This window comes from Salvelinus sp. IW2-2015, unplaced genomic scaffold, assembly GCF_002910315.2.
Source record: "Salvelinus sp. IW2-2015 unplaced genomic scaffold, ASM291031v2 Un_scaffold2695, whole genome shotgun sequence".
Lineage (NCBI taxonomy): Eukaryota > Metazoa > Chordata > Actinopteri > Salmoniformes > Salmonidae > Salvelinus > Salvelinus sp. IW2-2015.
Genome location: NW_019944001.1, coordinates 63,943 through 80,278, shown reverse-complemented (window position 1 = coordinate 80,278; position 16,336 = coordinate 63,943). Strand labels below are relative to the sequence as shown.

The 16,336-nt window shown below is 41.4% G+C and overlaps 2 protein-coding genes across 4 annotated transcripts in view; both read right to left on the bottom strand.

Moving 5' to 3' along the window:
• Positions 1-7,063, bottom strand: part of LOC112074579 (receptor-type tyrosine-protein phosphatase H-like) — a 45,590-nt gene extending 38,527 nt beyond the window's left edge. For all 3 annotated transcript variants that reach the window (XR_002894770.2, XR_011477035.1, XM_070440586.1), the window contains exons 1-2: positions 6,976-7,063; positions 483-596 (exon numbers count right to left, since the gene is read on the bottom strand). Coding sequence is in view for 1 of the 3 variants with exons in the window: in XM_070440586.1 (XP_070296687.1) it covers positions 483-589 (107 nt within the window). In the remaining 2 variants the exon portion in view is untranslated. The remainder of the gene's footprint in view (positions 1-482; positions 597-6,975) is intronic.
• The window catches only part of LOC112074580 (centrosomal protein of 135 kDa-like), a gene marked incomplete at its 5' end in the record, with an annotated part of 68,155 nt that overhangs the window by 40,009 nt on the left and 11,810 nt on the right, over positions 1-16,336 (bottom strand). The gene's annotated exons all lie outside the window — the stretch shown is intronic.

The window sequence follows — 16,336 nt, the reverse complement described above, 5'->3', positions numbered from 1 at the left end:
TATTCTGAATCTGACTGTAGGTCCAAATACAGAGCGTGCTGCCAGGCTACAGCACCATCTATTGGAGGTTGTTTGTACATCATGGAATGAGTCATTTTAGGCCAAAAAACGTTAACTAAAATATAATCATATTTAATACATTTAAAAAATGTCTCGCTGGCCGGATTGAAGTGCCTGGGCCGTACTTTGCCCCCCTTGACATAGAGTATAAAATAGTACAAAGTGGGTGCAATTCATACTGAAAACATCCCACAACTATGTATTTGATGTACATTTCAAGCACTTAGGAAAAATGTATTGCTTTTGTTTTTAAGTATACTAAATGGACTGTATTTTCAGGACTTCATTTTGGCAAGGTAAACAAGACAATGAGGAAGTAACTGACTCCAGTAAAGTCAATAAGAGGCTTGTGTGGTCCATATATGAATAACACTTTACATAAATATGGAATAAGAATGTGTAAATAAAATGTATTATCTTACTTCTCTTCTGGAGTTGACTTCACCTCCTTGTAAAAGGGAGGGGGATCCATTGACTGGTCACTCTTTATCGACAGACAGCTTGGAGTTGATGTGTCTGTTCTCTCCATATGGACCCTGTAAGTTATTTACATTTAACATTCAAGTCATTTAGCAGACACTCTTATCCAGAGAGACTTACACTTAGTACATTGATCTTAAATTAGTAATTAAATATAATGAAGGGTGGGAATAGCAAACATACATCAATGAATTCATGTTTCCTTCAAATAAGATACCATACATTCAATTACATCTATTTTCTACCATATTCCCAACCATACGTCTGTGACATTTTCAAGTAGGATCCCTGAGATGACTAATAAAATAAGTTATGGACATTCAATTTCAGCTATCTATATAAGCAGTCTGCGGTCCTGATCATATTGGAACTCCTTGCTATATGTCACTCTGATTGTCTTCATCTAATAACATATTTTCATATTTGAAATAAAAGCTCCAAACCTATAGAATGATACACATAGTCAGCTTACTCCTATATATTTATGTTGTTCAAGGCTCCAACTCCCATGACTCCATTAAGGCAAAACCACTCCCACCATCACTGACTAAGTTGCACCTTTCGTAGCCACTGCGCCCCTTTTCAAAATGAGTTCCAATAGGCCTACAGGGTTGTTGGATGGTTGCTTGGACAGTTGCTAAGGCTGTATTTGGCTGTTATTGTTGAAACCACTTTATTTCAGATGCTGCATGATTAGCTACTTAGCTAGCTAGCATTAATGTTACCACCAAAAATTCTGGCTTCATCATTAGAGACTAGGATTCAGTATTGATTTTCATGTAAATGTCATAATACATTTTGTTTTCTAACAACCCTACATGTCTTTTGGAATGTTGTTTAATTAAGACAGTCGCTAAGATTAAACTCGGCATGGAAACGTTATTGGGTCTGTTATATTGCCATGCTTTGATTGTTCTCTCTTTCAAGTCCCAGCAGTGAGTTGAATAACTAGCTGTTATTGTTATCAGATTTATTTGGAGTAGACTACGGCCAGATAGTAGCCTGTGAGAGTTCTGGGTTAATTCGAGAACTGTTGTTTCTGTCATTTATGATCTATCAAGGTTATTACATTATGTTCAACAGTATATTGAACATTTTGACAAATTATTATATATATCTATTTTTAAATAGTCATGTTTATATTTGTCAATATTCATCAATTATCTGAATTGGTGACTCTGTTCTCTCTGGGCTGACTCCACCTCCTAAGTCAAATTTAAAAAGTATATATATATATATTGTTTTACAATTCATAAAATAGGAATTGAAAATTCAGTAACAACAATGTTTCCTTGTTTAAATCTCATCTGGCAGCTTGTTGCAAGTCTGTTGCCATGGCTAGCAGACTTTTGAATAATATATTTGAAAATGTAACCAAAATATACATAACTTAAGTGTTTCATTAGATATGCAATGTGGAAAAAGTTTACAAAATAAAATTTATTTGGTGCTTCTTCACAGTTGGCTGTCTTCTTCAATGGACTAGAGTGAGTGAGATAGAGCAAGAGAAGGATATTAGGCCTCAACATCCTAGAGAGGACTGGTCTAGTCCAATATCAATCTGTAAATAAGAAGAGTAAATACTAAAAATTTGACTAAACCTTATAGACTCAAAAACACTGCTTCCCTGCTCTGGGAGTTTATACTGGTGTTTTGTAGCCTAAACCACTTAGTGATAAATTCATTGGTAAAAACTACAATACACTGTAACCTCCTCTTCATGTTGTATTGTCTTGTGACTATAAGAATGTATGTCGGGAGTCTGATATAATTTGTTGAACTTTACCCAAAACCATTGTGGGGATACTGTACATAGATACATTGTTGTTCACTAACTCAGTAGTTCAACTATTGCATCAATAAAACATTGTATTGAATACTGAGTGCAACAGTACAATAAAAACATGGACAGTAATTATCACTAGTAGGCTACATACACTACAGTAGTTGTCAGTATAATGAAAACATGGACTGTACTTGTGTAATGATCACTAGTAGGATACACTACAGTAGTTATCAGTATAATGACAACATGGACAGTAATTATCATTAGTAGGCTACACTACACCAGACACCATTAGTACTCCATTACCAATAACAGGGGAGGTTAGCATGTCTTGGGGGTGTGATCTTTGACCCTCTCTAACTTACTCAATCATCCTTATTCACGATTCATTCAGGATGATCGGTAGTCATGGTAACATCCACATTAATGTAGACGTGTTTAGAAACATATTATATTCTTATTTACAATAAAAGTGACTGAAAAATAACACAATGAATTATTTACCATTAAGTTTGTAGAGTCATAAGCTTGATGTAGTCATGCCAGGAATATGAGACCAAATACTAAACCCTGACTACTTTATTTATAAGAGTCTTTAAGGGTGTCAGTCATTTTGATCACTACTTAAAAAAAAAAAAAAATATTACCAAATATTTTTCTCTGAGCAATTGTATTAGTATAGATTCATCACTTTTTGGAGAATATAATATAGCTCAGTATTTGAATTACTTATTTTATGCAGTCTTTATTGCTCATCTTTATCAAGGGTGTCAATAATTTCGGACCCCACTGATTTGACATATCTGAGACAAATAAATACACAGTAGAATACATTTCCTTGTTACATAATGGAAGTTAATCTTCTAACATGCATACATGTAACTACAGTAGTCATCAATACAATACAACTCAATTGTATGAGATGTGGACTAGGGTGTACCCCTCTTACAAAACTGCAAAAAACATTAATGTTTATAGACTGTAGAATACACCACTCTGCCATTTTAGGCCATATTTATCTGATGGAGAACTGTGATTCATTAACTTAGACTAGTAATTCATTAACACCTGACCCAGGTCGAGAGAAAGATGGCGTTCCAGAGTGTTTTTTTCTGCAGTTGTTCTACGAACATTAGGACTGTATTCATGAAACGCCTCAGAGTGCTGATCTAGGATCAGCTATGAAATGACAGGGTGGGACCTGACCCGAGATTGTGCTCCGACTCTTAGATTCTTTATGAAGGCCCAGATCTCACAACGCCTGGAGAAGTATTTAACACTTCAGGAAACCCGGTTCTGTGACATATCTATCTTCTGAGACTCACAGCTCATCTGCAAAACAGACGATCTGGATGACATGGTGTTTCCTTGTCCTGGGGTATCAAACAGGGTAAAATAACAGCTGCTTAGTACTTATTTAAACATTTGTAAAGGCTCGTCCCAACCGGGACTGATGTCGAAAAATCCTAAATGTATTTTTTTTTTTTTTTTTTTTTTTACAGATGACAAAAATTCTGATTCAGAATTGCAAAACGGTATGTCATCCACTGTGATGGGAAAGTTATGCTGCTTTCAAAGTTGATAAACTTGTTATCCTACTTAGGAGACTAGAAATATTTGGTTGAGTATTAAAAAGCTCTTCTTTGTTGTCGCCTATTCAGCATCATTCACATCGTCTTAACCTATAGACCCCCCACCCATCTCCTTAACAATTCACATGGAAACACATTGTCAACCGTCAGCATGGTCAACCCCTCCATTATCATATAAACACATTGCCAACCGTCAGCATGGTCAACCCCTCCATTACCATATAAACACATTGCCAGCCGTCAGCTTGGTCAACCCCTCCATTATCATGTACACGCATGGAAAACCCCTCCATTATCATATAAACACATTGCCAACCGTCAGCATGGCCAACCCCTCCATTATCATYTAAACACATTGCCAACCGTCAYCATGGTCAACCCCTCCATTATCATATAAACACATTGCCAACCGTCAGCATGGTCAACCCCTCCATTATCATGTACACGCATGGAAAACCCCTCCATTATCTCAGCCAATCATGGCTAGCCAGGACTAATCCTTTCTTTCTCCCTCTATAGCTCAGTGATTTCTCCTTGGCTAAACTAGGCTCATAATTGTAACATTTGTATTCATTTTTAGGGATCCTATACAAGTTTAGAATTATGGCACATGAAAGATCACATGTTCAATAATGCATTTCTTTCAGGAACTAGCGTAATCCACTCCACGTTTAGCTGGAGTGTTAAAATGAACAATTATCTCATGTGGGTGTAAGGATTGTCAAGCTGATTAGCGAGTACCACGTCCTCTTGATTCAACTCATACCAACTCACACACATGACCGCCCTCCTGCAGCATCTCACTAGTCTTGCCACGGAAAAGCTACAGTAACTATTAAGGGGTGTGAGTGGGGACAATTCAGGCTGAGTAGTGAGTTTCACACATTCCTATTTGATACAGGGGCATTAGTGGAGGAAGGGGACGACCATCCTCAGTGAATTTCATAAAATGTTTAATTGTAAGACATTTAAAAAGTTATCCTTTTTAGATAAAACTATACTAAATATAATCACGTCACCAAATAATTGATTAAAATACACTCTCTTGCAAATAAGGTCTACAGTAGCCTCAGCAGCACTCTGTAGGGTAGTACCATGGTGTAGCCAGAGGACAGCTAGCTTCCGTCCTCCTCTGGGTACATTGACCTCAATACAAAACTTAGGAGGCTCATGGTTCTGACCCCCTTCCTTATACTTACACAGTAATTATGACAATTTCCGGAGGACATCCTCCAACCCTATCAGAGCTCTTGCAGCATGAACTGACATGTTGTCCACCCAATCAAAGGATTGGGTGGACAACAATTAATATAGTACTGAAAGCATTAGCTACATCTAGCTAGCACTACAGTTTATAAAACGTGGTGAGTAGTTGACTCAAAGAGAGAGAAAGACAATAGTTGAACAGTTTAACAAATTCATTTCTTCCAAAATTAACGAGAAGCGAGAGAGAAATAGAGAGCAAGATTTTGATTTTTTCCCCAGTTTCACTTACTTAGCCAGCAAATGCAGCTAGCTAGTTTAGCCTACTGAAACACCCTGCTCAAACAGAGGGATGCTATGTTAGCTAGCTTGCTATGACTTTCCAATACAACACTCAAACTCTTCCAAGTCAAGGTAAGCTTTTGGTATTACATATTTATTGCTACCAGGGCCCACAAGGTGTAACTGCTGACTGACTGTAACTTACACTGTCATCCAATATGCTGTAATAAAAATAAGACCATGCTCATGAACAACAAAAAAATCATCCTCCCTTATCTTTACCATCACTGATGGGCATAGTACAAATATAAGCTACGGCCTGATGTTAATTGTAAAACCCTTTTCGTGAACTTGAATGTGCACAATTAGCATGACAATGTCCTGGTGCATTTCGAGTCGCCTAGAGCAAATGTAGGTTATTACACAGTTTATACCATGTCATCTAGATCACCCTAGAGATCACAAGGTCTAAGAATGAGTCAGCACAGCATCAGTCTGTAAATATAAAACAGACACTTCTGTTACTGACAGTATGAAGAGAGCACCTGACAGAAACTGACCATATAATCATAAAGACATCTGAACTCAAGTGCACTTGTTTGGAGGTTATACCTTGTCCTTTATGATTCTTATTAGATAAAGTAATGATATGTCAAAAGTATTTTAACATATTAACAAATATTATATTATTTCTAAATATAAGGTTCTGTCATCAACAGTTTAAAATGATTGTGACAAACAGACTCAAGTCATACGTTGTCATAGTTTTGATGGACTGAAATACATTTGGTAAAAATTAAATGATGACCAACAAAATAATAATTAACATAAATTAATCTTCCTTGAGTATGTTCAAGTTGAATTGTCTACACGCACCGTATATTTGAACTTTTAACAATCTTTGACATTTTCTCTAAAACCGTTTGGCAGTAGACTGAGGGTCACTTTCAATGACACGTTAGTACGGTACCTGTTTGATGAACAACAGTAAAACACTTCTTAATTACAGAACACATATAGTAGAAACAATGAACAAGATAACTTCATGAAAACTATTTTAACGTTTTAGTGGTACATGTGTACACATTCAGGCACAAACAACCCTATTACTGACATTAAAGAAAGCACAGCACATGATAAATCATGCTACACCACATAAAGCCAGAAAGTCACTAAATATCTTTGACTGACTACGTTTTTGGGGGAAAATACTCAATAATGATCAACAACCAAATCACTACCAGGTGTGAAACTCAACCTTCAGTAAATATTCCCAATATCAATATATTCCATTTCTTTACCATTCTCTCTAACACCATTTTGATGAAAGACTGAGGGCCACTTTCAATGACAGTCAATCAAGTTATTCCAACTACTGATCATCAACAACAGAGCATATCTTAATCACAAAACACATCCAGTAACACATTATTAATCAAATAAAAAATGTTAACTTTTTTAATTTCAGCCTATGCTTTATTCGAACAGATTAAACACTGGAAAAGAGACAGATGGCTCAAAACAACATATAATTAATGAATGCAAATGTCAAATGATTGATCAGATACATACCTGGAAGAAGCCCAGGTGCTCAGCCTGACTGAACCACTTGCTGTTCAAAGACTAGTTGGGCTTTCCATGCATTGTTATTGTATAACTTTATAGGCCGTAAAGAGAGCTATTAAAACTGTCTACAGTATGACATGTTTTCCAGACTTTGTACCACCGTTAAGTTACATTAGGTCCTCACTCAATGTGAATGTGTGTGTCTCACCTAATTGTATGTGAGAACAAATGAATATGTCTGTACAGTGGAGGGTGCAAGCGTATTTGAAGATTGTGTGTGTCCGTTGCTTATTTGTTAGTAAGAGGTATGCACTATGCAAGCAGTGGGTTCTGTCACACTATGCAGGCAGTGGGTTCTGTCACACTATGCAGGCAGTGGGTTCTGTCACACTATGCAGGCAGTGGGTTCTGTCACACAATGAGCACTGGTTCTGTCCCCACTATGGCAGGCAGTGGATTTCTTCACACTAAATGCAAGCATGGTTCTGTCACACTATGCAAGCAGTGGGTTCTGTCACACTATGCAGGCAGTGGGTTCTGTCACTCTATGCAGGCAGTGGGTTCTGTCACACTATTCAGGCAGTCCGTTCTGTGACACCTTGCAGGCAGTCCGTTCTGTCACACTATGCAGGCAGTGGGTTCTGTCACACTATTCAGGCAGTCCGTTCTGTGACACCTTGCAGGCAGTCCGTTCTGTCACAGACACTTCTCTACTTTGTGGACAATATATGTGTCATTGACCTTGGATTGGAGATATAAAGTACAGTAAAGAAGACAGTGCCAGAGTCAGCAGACAATCCCTCTGGAAATATTGATGTACAATTTAACTTGATGTATTTGTGTCTTTTGACAGTTAATGTTGATATTTTTACTGGGAAGAGGGCATGGTTCACAACTACATATATATAGGTAGCTCAGGTTTTCTTGAAATGACGGGACAATCTCAACTTTTTTCACATGTGTTTCTCAGTATTAACATTTTAAAGATACATTTTGAGACCAGAGTATAAGCGGTCAGATCACGTAAAGCACAGGTGTCAAACTCATTCCACGGAGGCCTGTGTGTCTGTGTGTCTGTGGGTTTTCGCTCCTCCCTTGTACTTGATTGATGAATTAAGGTCACTAATTAGTAAGGAACTCCACACACCTGGTTGTTTAGGGCTTATTTGAAAGGAACAACCAAAAACCTGCAGACACCAGGCCAGGGCTATTCAACTCTTACCCTAAGAGGTTCAGAGCTGGTTTTCTGTTCAACCTGATAATTAATTGTACACACCCGGTGTCCCAGGTCTGAGTCCCTGATTAGAGGGGAACAATGAAAAAATGCAGTAGAACTGGCTTCGGGGTCCAAAGTTGAGTTTGAAGGCACTAGGCCCTCCATGAAATGAGTTTGACACCCATGATATAAAGGAACAACCTCTTTATTTCTCATAAAATACAACTGACTGGATTTATGTAAACTCAGTCAGAAACCATAAAAGGAATTTAATTTCTACATGTATTGTCCAACAAGTTTTCAAAAGGTATTGATTGTTTAATTCTAACATTACATTATTTAAATATGTATTAGACCCACTCTAGACCCAATCCAATTTGCATACCGTCCCAACAGATCCACAGATGACACAATCTTAATTGCACACCACACTGTTCTTTCCCACCTTGTAACGGGTGTTGTCGTCTGAAGAGGAAGAATCGGACCAGGGCGCAGCGTGGTAAGTGTTCATGACTTTTATTTCAACTGAACACTAGAACAAAATAACAAAGTGCAAAATGAAACCGAAACAGTCCTGTCAGGTGCAGAAAACACTAAACAGAAAATAACTACCCACAAAATACAGGTGGGAAAATGCTACCTAAGTATGGTTCCCAATCAGAGACAACGATAGACAGCTGCCCCTGATTGAGAACCATACCCGGCCAAAACAAAGAAATACCAAAACATAGAAAAATGAACATAGAATGCCCACCCAAATCACACCCTGACCAAACCAAAATAGAGACATAAAAAGCTCTAAGGTCAGGGCGTGACACACCTGGACAAAAGGAACACGTATGTGAGAATGCTGTTCATTGACTACAGCTCAGTGTTCAACACCATAGTGCCCACAAAGCTCATCACTAAGCTAAGGACTAAACACCTCCCTCTGCAACTGGATCCTGGACTTCCTGACGGGCCGCCCCCAGTTGGTAAGGGGAAGTAACAACACATCTGACACGCCAGGCTTCCCAGCATTACGCACTCCTGCCACCATCATTACGCACACCTGCCTTCCCCATCACACGCATCAGATATTATTAGACTCACCTGGACTCAATCACCTGTATCATTAACTCTCCATACAGTATATCTGTCTGTTCGCAAGGTCTGTTCCCCGCTTCAGGATTAATGTTCGTGTGTCGTTATGTTACCTGGTGCTGACGCTGTTCCTGTCCTGTTTAACGTCTGTGCTGCTTCTCATCTCCAGCGTCGGTCTTTACAACCTATCCCATCTGTGCTAAATAGGTTAACTTGGAACCATTTGCAGTCCACATTGTTCTAAGTAATTGCATGTCTTCAATAGTATTCATACTGATATAGGGGCTAGGCCTACTATAAATTGCATTATGGCTAAACATGGACATGCCAAACATTGTCAATAAGCAAGATTAAATTCATTGTTGATAAGGCCTAATAAGAGAARGAATAATTTGAATCAAATTCTAAACAAAACGAAACATCTTGTTTTAAATAGYCTATGTCACACTTACAGGCACCATCATTTCTCCTGTGGGTATATAATATTAAAACAATGCAGACTATGGAGGGTTTAACGCACATCCAAAACAGGACCTGCATGGCTAAAATAATCTGGGCCTGCCTACAATGCATAGATAAAAAGGGGAATGTCAGCTCACTGTTTACACCTCTCAAACCTGAAATTTTAATAAGGCTTTGGTGATTATGTTTTATTTCCACGCAGTCTCTGGAGCCAAACCCTTTATCGACAGTTTTGACTACTTCACGATTGCATTAGGCAGACATAAAATAAAGCTTTCATTGAGAGGAGGGGAGGCTATGCTTGGTTTCTAATCAAATACAATGAAATGGGGGAAAAACATGAGTTTTGTATGTTTCTAAATATGAAGTATARAGGCGCCAAAAGCACATTAGGATATTCTTGTTCCATGTGCATATTGGCTGTTTGAGTCACGGCTGGATAGGCTGCGTTTCTACTGTTAAAATTCATGACATGACCAACTGCATTACCTCTAAAACCAGCTTTTGGTTGGTTTTTGGTTGGTCTTTGGTTGCCAGTAACCCATTTTTTAAATTAGAAGATTGCTAACTAACGTTTGTTTGACACTAGCGCCGTCTTAATGCCATTCAAAAATCGAGCCCTTAACATCCTAAGAACCGTTTTTGGAAGAAAGGGTTCTCTGATGATTCTTTGGAAGGTAATAACTATTAATTGGAACCAAGAAGGGTTCCAAAGATGGGTTCCAAAGAAGAACCCTTCTTCTTCTGTTAGAAGGATTAATTTATCCTATCCTAGGTATTCCTTAAAGAGGTGGGGTTTCAGGTGTCTCCGGAAGGTGGTGATTGACTCCGCTGACCTGGCGTCGTGAGGGAGTTTGTTCCACCATTGGGGTGCCAGAGCAGTGAACAGTTTGACTGGGCTGAGCGGGAACTGTACTTCCTCAGAGGTAGGGAGGCGAGCAGGCCAGAGGTGGATGAACGCAGTGCCCTTGTTTGGGTGTAGGGCCTGATCAGAGCCCTAACCTTAACCCTTTTAGCTAACCCTTCCCCTAACCCTTTTAGCTAACCCTTACCCTGACCCTAACCGTAACCCTTTTCGCTGACCCTTTCCCTAACCCTAACCTTAACTCTTTTAGCTAACTAGAGCTTGATATGCCCCAGCTGTGGGCCCAGATGGGACTAATTGGGCTGGAGGGAAAATTTAACCCGTACCTCACCTCGGTGGCGCTATTTTCATCAATGGGCGATTGCTCAACGTGTAGCACGTAAGCCTCACCATCTGCTGCCCCAGGGTCGAGCCCCACTAAGGACGAACCAGTCATTTTTATCCAGCGCCTGGTAACCTTAGAAGCCCAAGTCCCAAATGGGACTAAAAGCCCAGCCCAGCCCTGGGCCTTTTATAAACATCCAGGCCTATAGGTATTTGACATTAAGCCTGACTGCAGGCACTCTGACTGGGACTCAGAGAATGGATTCCTCCCTTGACCTATAGACATCCAGGCCAGGGAACCTTAGAAGCCCAAGTCCCAGACAGTTTTTTTTTATCCAGGACATGGGAACATAACCAGGCCCTCCTCGGGGCTAAACAACCACCAATCGTTCGCCGAAGAGATGGTCACCTTCTGAGCATTAGAACCATGGTTCTGATGGACGGAGAACCCTCGAAACAGCCCGTTTCTACGTAACTGCACGGGTTACTGACTGTAGTAACAAGGCCTGGAAACAGAGGTCACACTGCCCATCAGGGGGGCAGAGCAGGCAGCCTCTGTGGAGGTTGGCTGCTCTATCCCCCTTTTTTTGGCCTACTGGGCAATGGCTGGCACCTGGAGCCATTTCCCCCACCAGGTGACCCGCCTGCTTTTCCGCTCATAGTCCACACGGGTTACCAGGTACTGGTGGAACTTTCAACCCGTGTCTCCACCTTTACTCGCTTGCTTGCACTCTCACAGTCCACCGTCTGCCCATATAGGTTGTACCTGGTAACCCATGTATTAGCCCCCAAAAAACGTTGGTTTTATCCGAAGCTAAGGCCCAAAGCGAGCCATGCATTTCAGGTCTGTATTTTAGTTTTATAGGGCGGCAGTAGATCAGTCTGGAGCCCAAGCCAAGTGACGACAGAGGGAGAAGCTGGGTGCATGAGCCCCCTATACTACCCAGCCGACGGTTAAAAACGAACCCCGGGATCAACCAAGTAGACCCCCGCAACGTAAAGGTTGTACCTGGGCGCGCTGAGCGGAGAACGGCCGGGGCACGGTCCTACCCCATGAGGGGAGGAGGCCCCAGTGCAATTTGTATGTGGCTGTTGCCAAACCACGCACTTCACATTGGCTATACCACTCAGACACACTCCTGTAATTAGCTGTGGAACACAGTCCTTCATCAGCATTGCCTTCTGACATTATGTGAAGGAATATCCGTACTCGGGACAGACTGGACCGGGTATTGTCAATGCGTTTTACTGAAGGGTTTTTACCCAGAAGGAAGCCTTCATATTCAGACAAAACGTCAAGTTTTTTACCTCGCTTCCGGGTAGACCCTCGAGCTTCAATCGTGGATGACACACCGTCGACCTCATCACTCTCGCTGCCCGTTGAAGTCCCCCCAATGTAGCCTTGCTCCCTCGGTTCCGACGTGTTCCACCACAGCTCTGACTTGTTGGCTGCGCCGCCGCCTCCGCCTGCTCACGCTCGTCCCCCAGCTGCTGCGCCATCGCTGCCGACTGCTCACCCTCGTCCCCCAGCTGCTGCGCCACCGCTGCCGACTGCTCACCCTCGTCCCCCAGCTGCTGCGCCTCTGATCACTCATTATAGCCCTCCAGCAGAGTTCCAGGGTTCTCCCTGGGCTCCAGCCGCGTTCCACCACCATCATTCCGCTGCATGTACTGCCCTGATTCGGGCTACTAATGTCAGTCGAAAGCCGGCTCGCTAGCATAGCATGCTTCCATTCGATAGTACCGGACTTAGGTTTATGGGCGACTTTTAAATGTCGATCTATCCGCCCGATGTTCTGCTTTGGACAAAGCCCACAGCCGCTTTTTGGTCTGCTGTTCATAGCTTCTCTCTCCTGCCTGCCTGCCTGCCTGCATGCGTGCCTGTTTGCTCCACCAACCAACAAACTAACCCTAACCATTCCCCTAACCCTAACCTTAACCCTTGCCCTAACCTTTTAACCCAACATTCTGTAAAAGGGAAAAGTTAAACACTATCACTCCATTGAATCTGAGAAATGTTTCAGTCAAAACAAACAGCAACTCACTATTAATGTACAGAAAACTTATAACAAACAAACGGGCCGATGATCCCAGTGCAGAAACTCCAGAGGGTATCTTCCACCACAGAAAATGTTCTGAATCACAGAGTATTCTAATGTCAGATATTTGCAACTATTCTCTGGTTGTAAGGGATTAGTTGCTCTATTGATCATTAAGAAACATATATTGACTGCAGTACTCTCACCTGTTAAAGTGTGTGTGTGTGTGTGTGTGTGTGTGTGTGTGTGTGTGTGTGTTATACCTCTAAAACCCCATTGTCCTGTACGTATTCTGTTCCCCCCAATCAGCATAATCAGTATTTGACAAAGATATGTAAAGTGTCCTTGTGGGTCAGTAGCCCTACACTGGTGTAATATTGGAGGTAGTGTCCTTGTGGGTCAAGTAGCCTACACTGGGTGTAATATTGAGTAGTGTCCTTGTGGGTCAGTAGCCTACACTGGGTGTAATATTGGAGTAGTGTCCTTGTGGACCAGTCAGCCTACCACTGGGTGTAATATTGGAGTAGTGTCCTTGTGGGTCAGTAGCTAACTGGGTGTAAATATTAGAGTAGTGTCCTGTTGTGGTCAGTAATTCTACACTGGGTGTAATATTTGGAGTAAATTATCCTTGTGGGTCAGTAGCCTACACTGGTGTAATATTAGAGTAAATTATCCTTGTGGGTCAGTATCCTACACTGGGTGTAATATTGGAGTAGAGTGTCCGTGTGGTCAGTAACAAACACTGGTGTAATATTAGAGTAGTGTCCTTGTGGGTCAGTATCTACACTGGGTGTAATATTGGATAGTGGGTCTTGTGGGTCCAGTACGCTACACTGGGTGTATATTTTGAGTAAGTGTCCTTGTGGGTCAGTACCTACACTGGGTGTAATATTGGAGTAGTGTCCTTGTGGACCAGTAGTCTACACTGGGTGTAAATATTGGAGTAACAGTGTCCTTGTGGACCAGTATCCTACACTGGGTGTAATATTGGAGTAAAGTGTCCTTGTGACCAGTATCCTACACTGGTGTAATATTGGAGTAAAGTGTCCTTGTGGTCAGTAACTCTACACTGGGTGTAATATTAGAGTAAATTGTCCTTGTGGACCAGTAGCCTACACTGGGTGTAATATTTAGAGTAGTGTCCTGTGTGGGTCAGTAGCCTACACTGGTTAATATTAGTAAAAAGTGTCCATGTGTGGCCAGTAGCCTACACTGGGTGTAATATTGGAGTAAATGTGTCCTTGGTGGACCAAGTTAAGCCCCTACACTGGGTGTAATATTGGAGTAAATTGTCCCTTGTGGACCAGTAGCCTACACTGGGTGTAATATTAGAGCAAAGTGTCCTTGTGGTTCAGTAGCCTACACTGGGTGTAATATTAGAGTAGTGGTCCTTGTGGGCAGTAGCCTACACTGGGTTAATATTAGGTAAATTTATCCTTGTGGACCAGTATCCTACACTGGGTGTAATATTGGGAGTAAAGTGTTCCTTGTGGGTCAGTAACCTACATTGGGTGTAAATATTGGAGTAGAAGTGTCCTTGTGGGTCAGTACCTACACTGGGTGTAATATTGGAGTAGAGTGTCCTTGTGGGTCAGTAACCTACACTGGTGTAATATTGGAGTAAAGTGTCCTTGTGGGTCAGTAAACCTACACTGGGTGTAATATTAGAGTAAGTGTCCTTGTGGACCAGTAACCTACACTGGGTGTAATATTGGAGTAAAGTGTCCTGTGGTCACAGTAACCTACACTGGGTGTAATATTGGAGTAAAGTGTCCTTGTGGGTCAGTAACCTACACTGGGTGTAATATTAGAGTAAAGTGTCCTTTGTGGCCAGTGCCTCACTGGGTGTAATATTGGAGTAAATTACTCCTTGTGGACCAGTATCCTACACTGGGTGTAATATTGGAGTAAAGTGTCCTTGTGGTCAGTAACCTAACACTGGGTGTAATATTGGAGTAAATTATCCTTGTGGACGCCAGTATCCTACACTGGGTGTAATATTGGAGTAAAGTGTCCTTGTGGGTCCAGTAATCCTCACTGGGTGTAATATTGGAGTAAAGTGTCCTTTGTAGATCAAGTACCTACACTGGGTGTAATATTGGAGTAAATTATCCTTGTGGACCAGTAGCCTACACACTGGGTGTAATATTGAGGTAAAGTGTCCTTTGGGTCAGTATCCTACACTGGGTGTAATATTAGAGTAAAGTGTCCTTGTGACCAGTACTACACTGGGTGTAAATTGGAGTAAAGTGTCCTTGTGGTCAGTTATCCTACACTGGGTGTAATATTGAGTAAAGTGTCCTTGTGGGCAGTACCGTACACTGGGTGTAATTTGGAGTATAAGTGTCCTTGTGGACCAGTAGCCTACACTGGGTGTAATATTAGAGGTAAAGTGTCCTTGTGGACCAATGAGCCTACACTGGGTGTAATATTAGAGTAATATGGTCCTTGTGGGTCAGTAACCTACACTGGGTTGTAATATTGGAGTAAAGTGTCCTTGTGGACGCAGTAGCCTACACTGGGTGTAATATTAGAGTAAAAGTGTCCGTGTGGGTCAGGTATCCTACACTGGGTGTAATATTGGATGTAAAGTGTCCTTGTGGACCAGTAGACTACACTGGGTGTAATATTGGGGTAAGGGTGTCCTTGTGGGCCAGTAGACCTACACTGGGTGTAATATTGGAGTACGTGTCCTTGTGGGTCAGTAGCCTACACTGGGTGTAATATTGGAGTAAAGTGTCCTTGTGGGCCAGTAACCTACACTGGGTCTAATATTGGAGTAAGTGTCCTTGTGGGTCAGTAGCCTACCACTGGGTGTAATATTAGAGTAAAGTGGTCCTGTGGCAGTAGAACTACACTGGGTGTAATATTGGAGTAAGTGTCCTTGTGGGCCAGTAACCTACACTGGGTGTAATATTGGAGTAAAGTGTCCGTTGTGGGTCATATCCTACACTGGGTGTAATATTGGAATAAAGTGTCCTTGTGGACCAGTAGACTACACTGGATGTATATTGGGAGTAAGAGTGTCCTTTGTGGCCAGTAGCCTACACTGGGTGTAATAATTGGAGTAAAGTGTCCCGTGTGGCAGTAACCTACACTGGGTTGTAATATTGGATTAAAGTGTTCGTGTGGGTCAGTATCCTACACTGGGTGTATATTGGATTTTAAAGTGTTTCGTGTGGGTCAGTAAGCCTACACTGGGTGTAATATTGGAGTAATGTGTCCGTGTGGTGTAGACTACACTGGGTGTAATATTGGAGTAAAGTGTCCGTGTGGCTGTAGATCTACACTGGGTGTAATATTGGAGTAAAGTGTCCTTGGGGTCAGTAAGCCAACAACTGGGTAATATTATCTTATTTAGACGAACAATTCATGAAC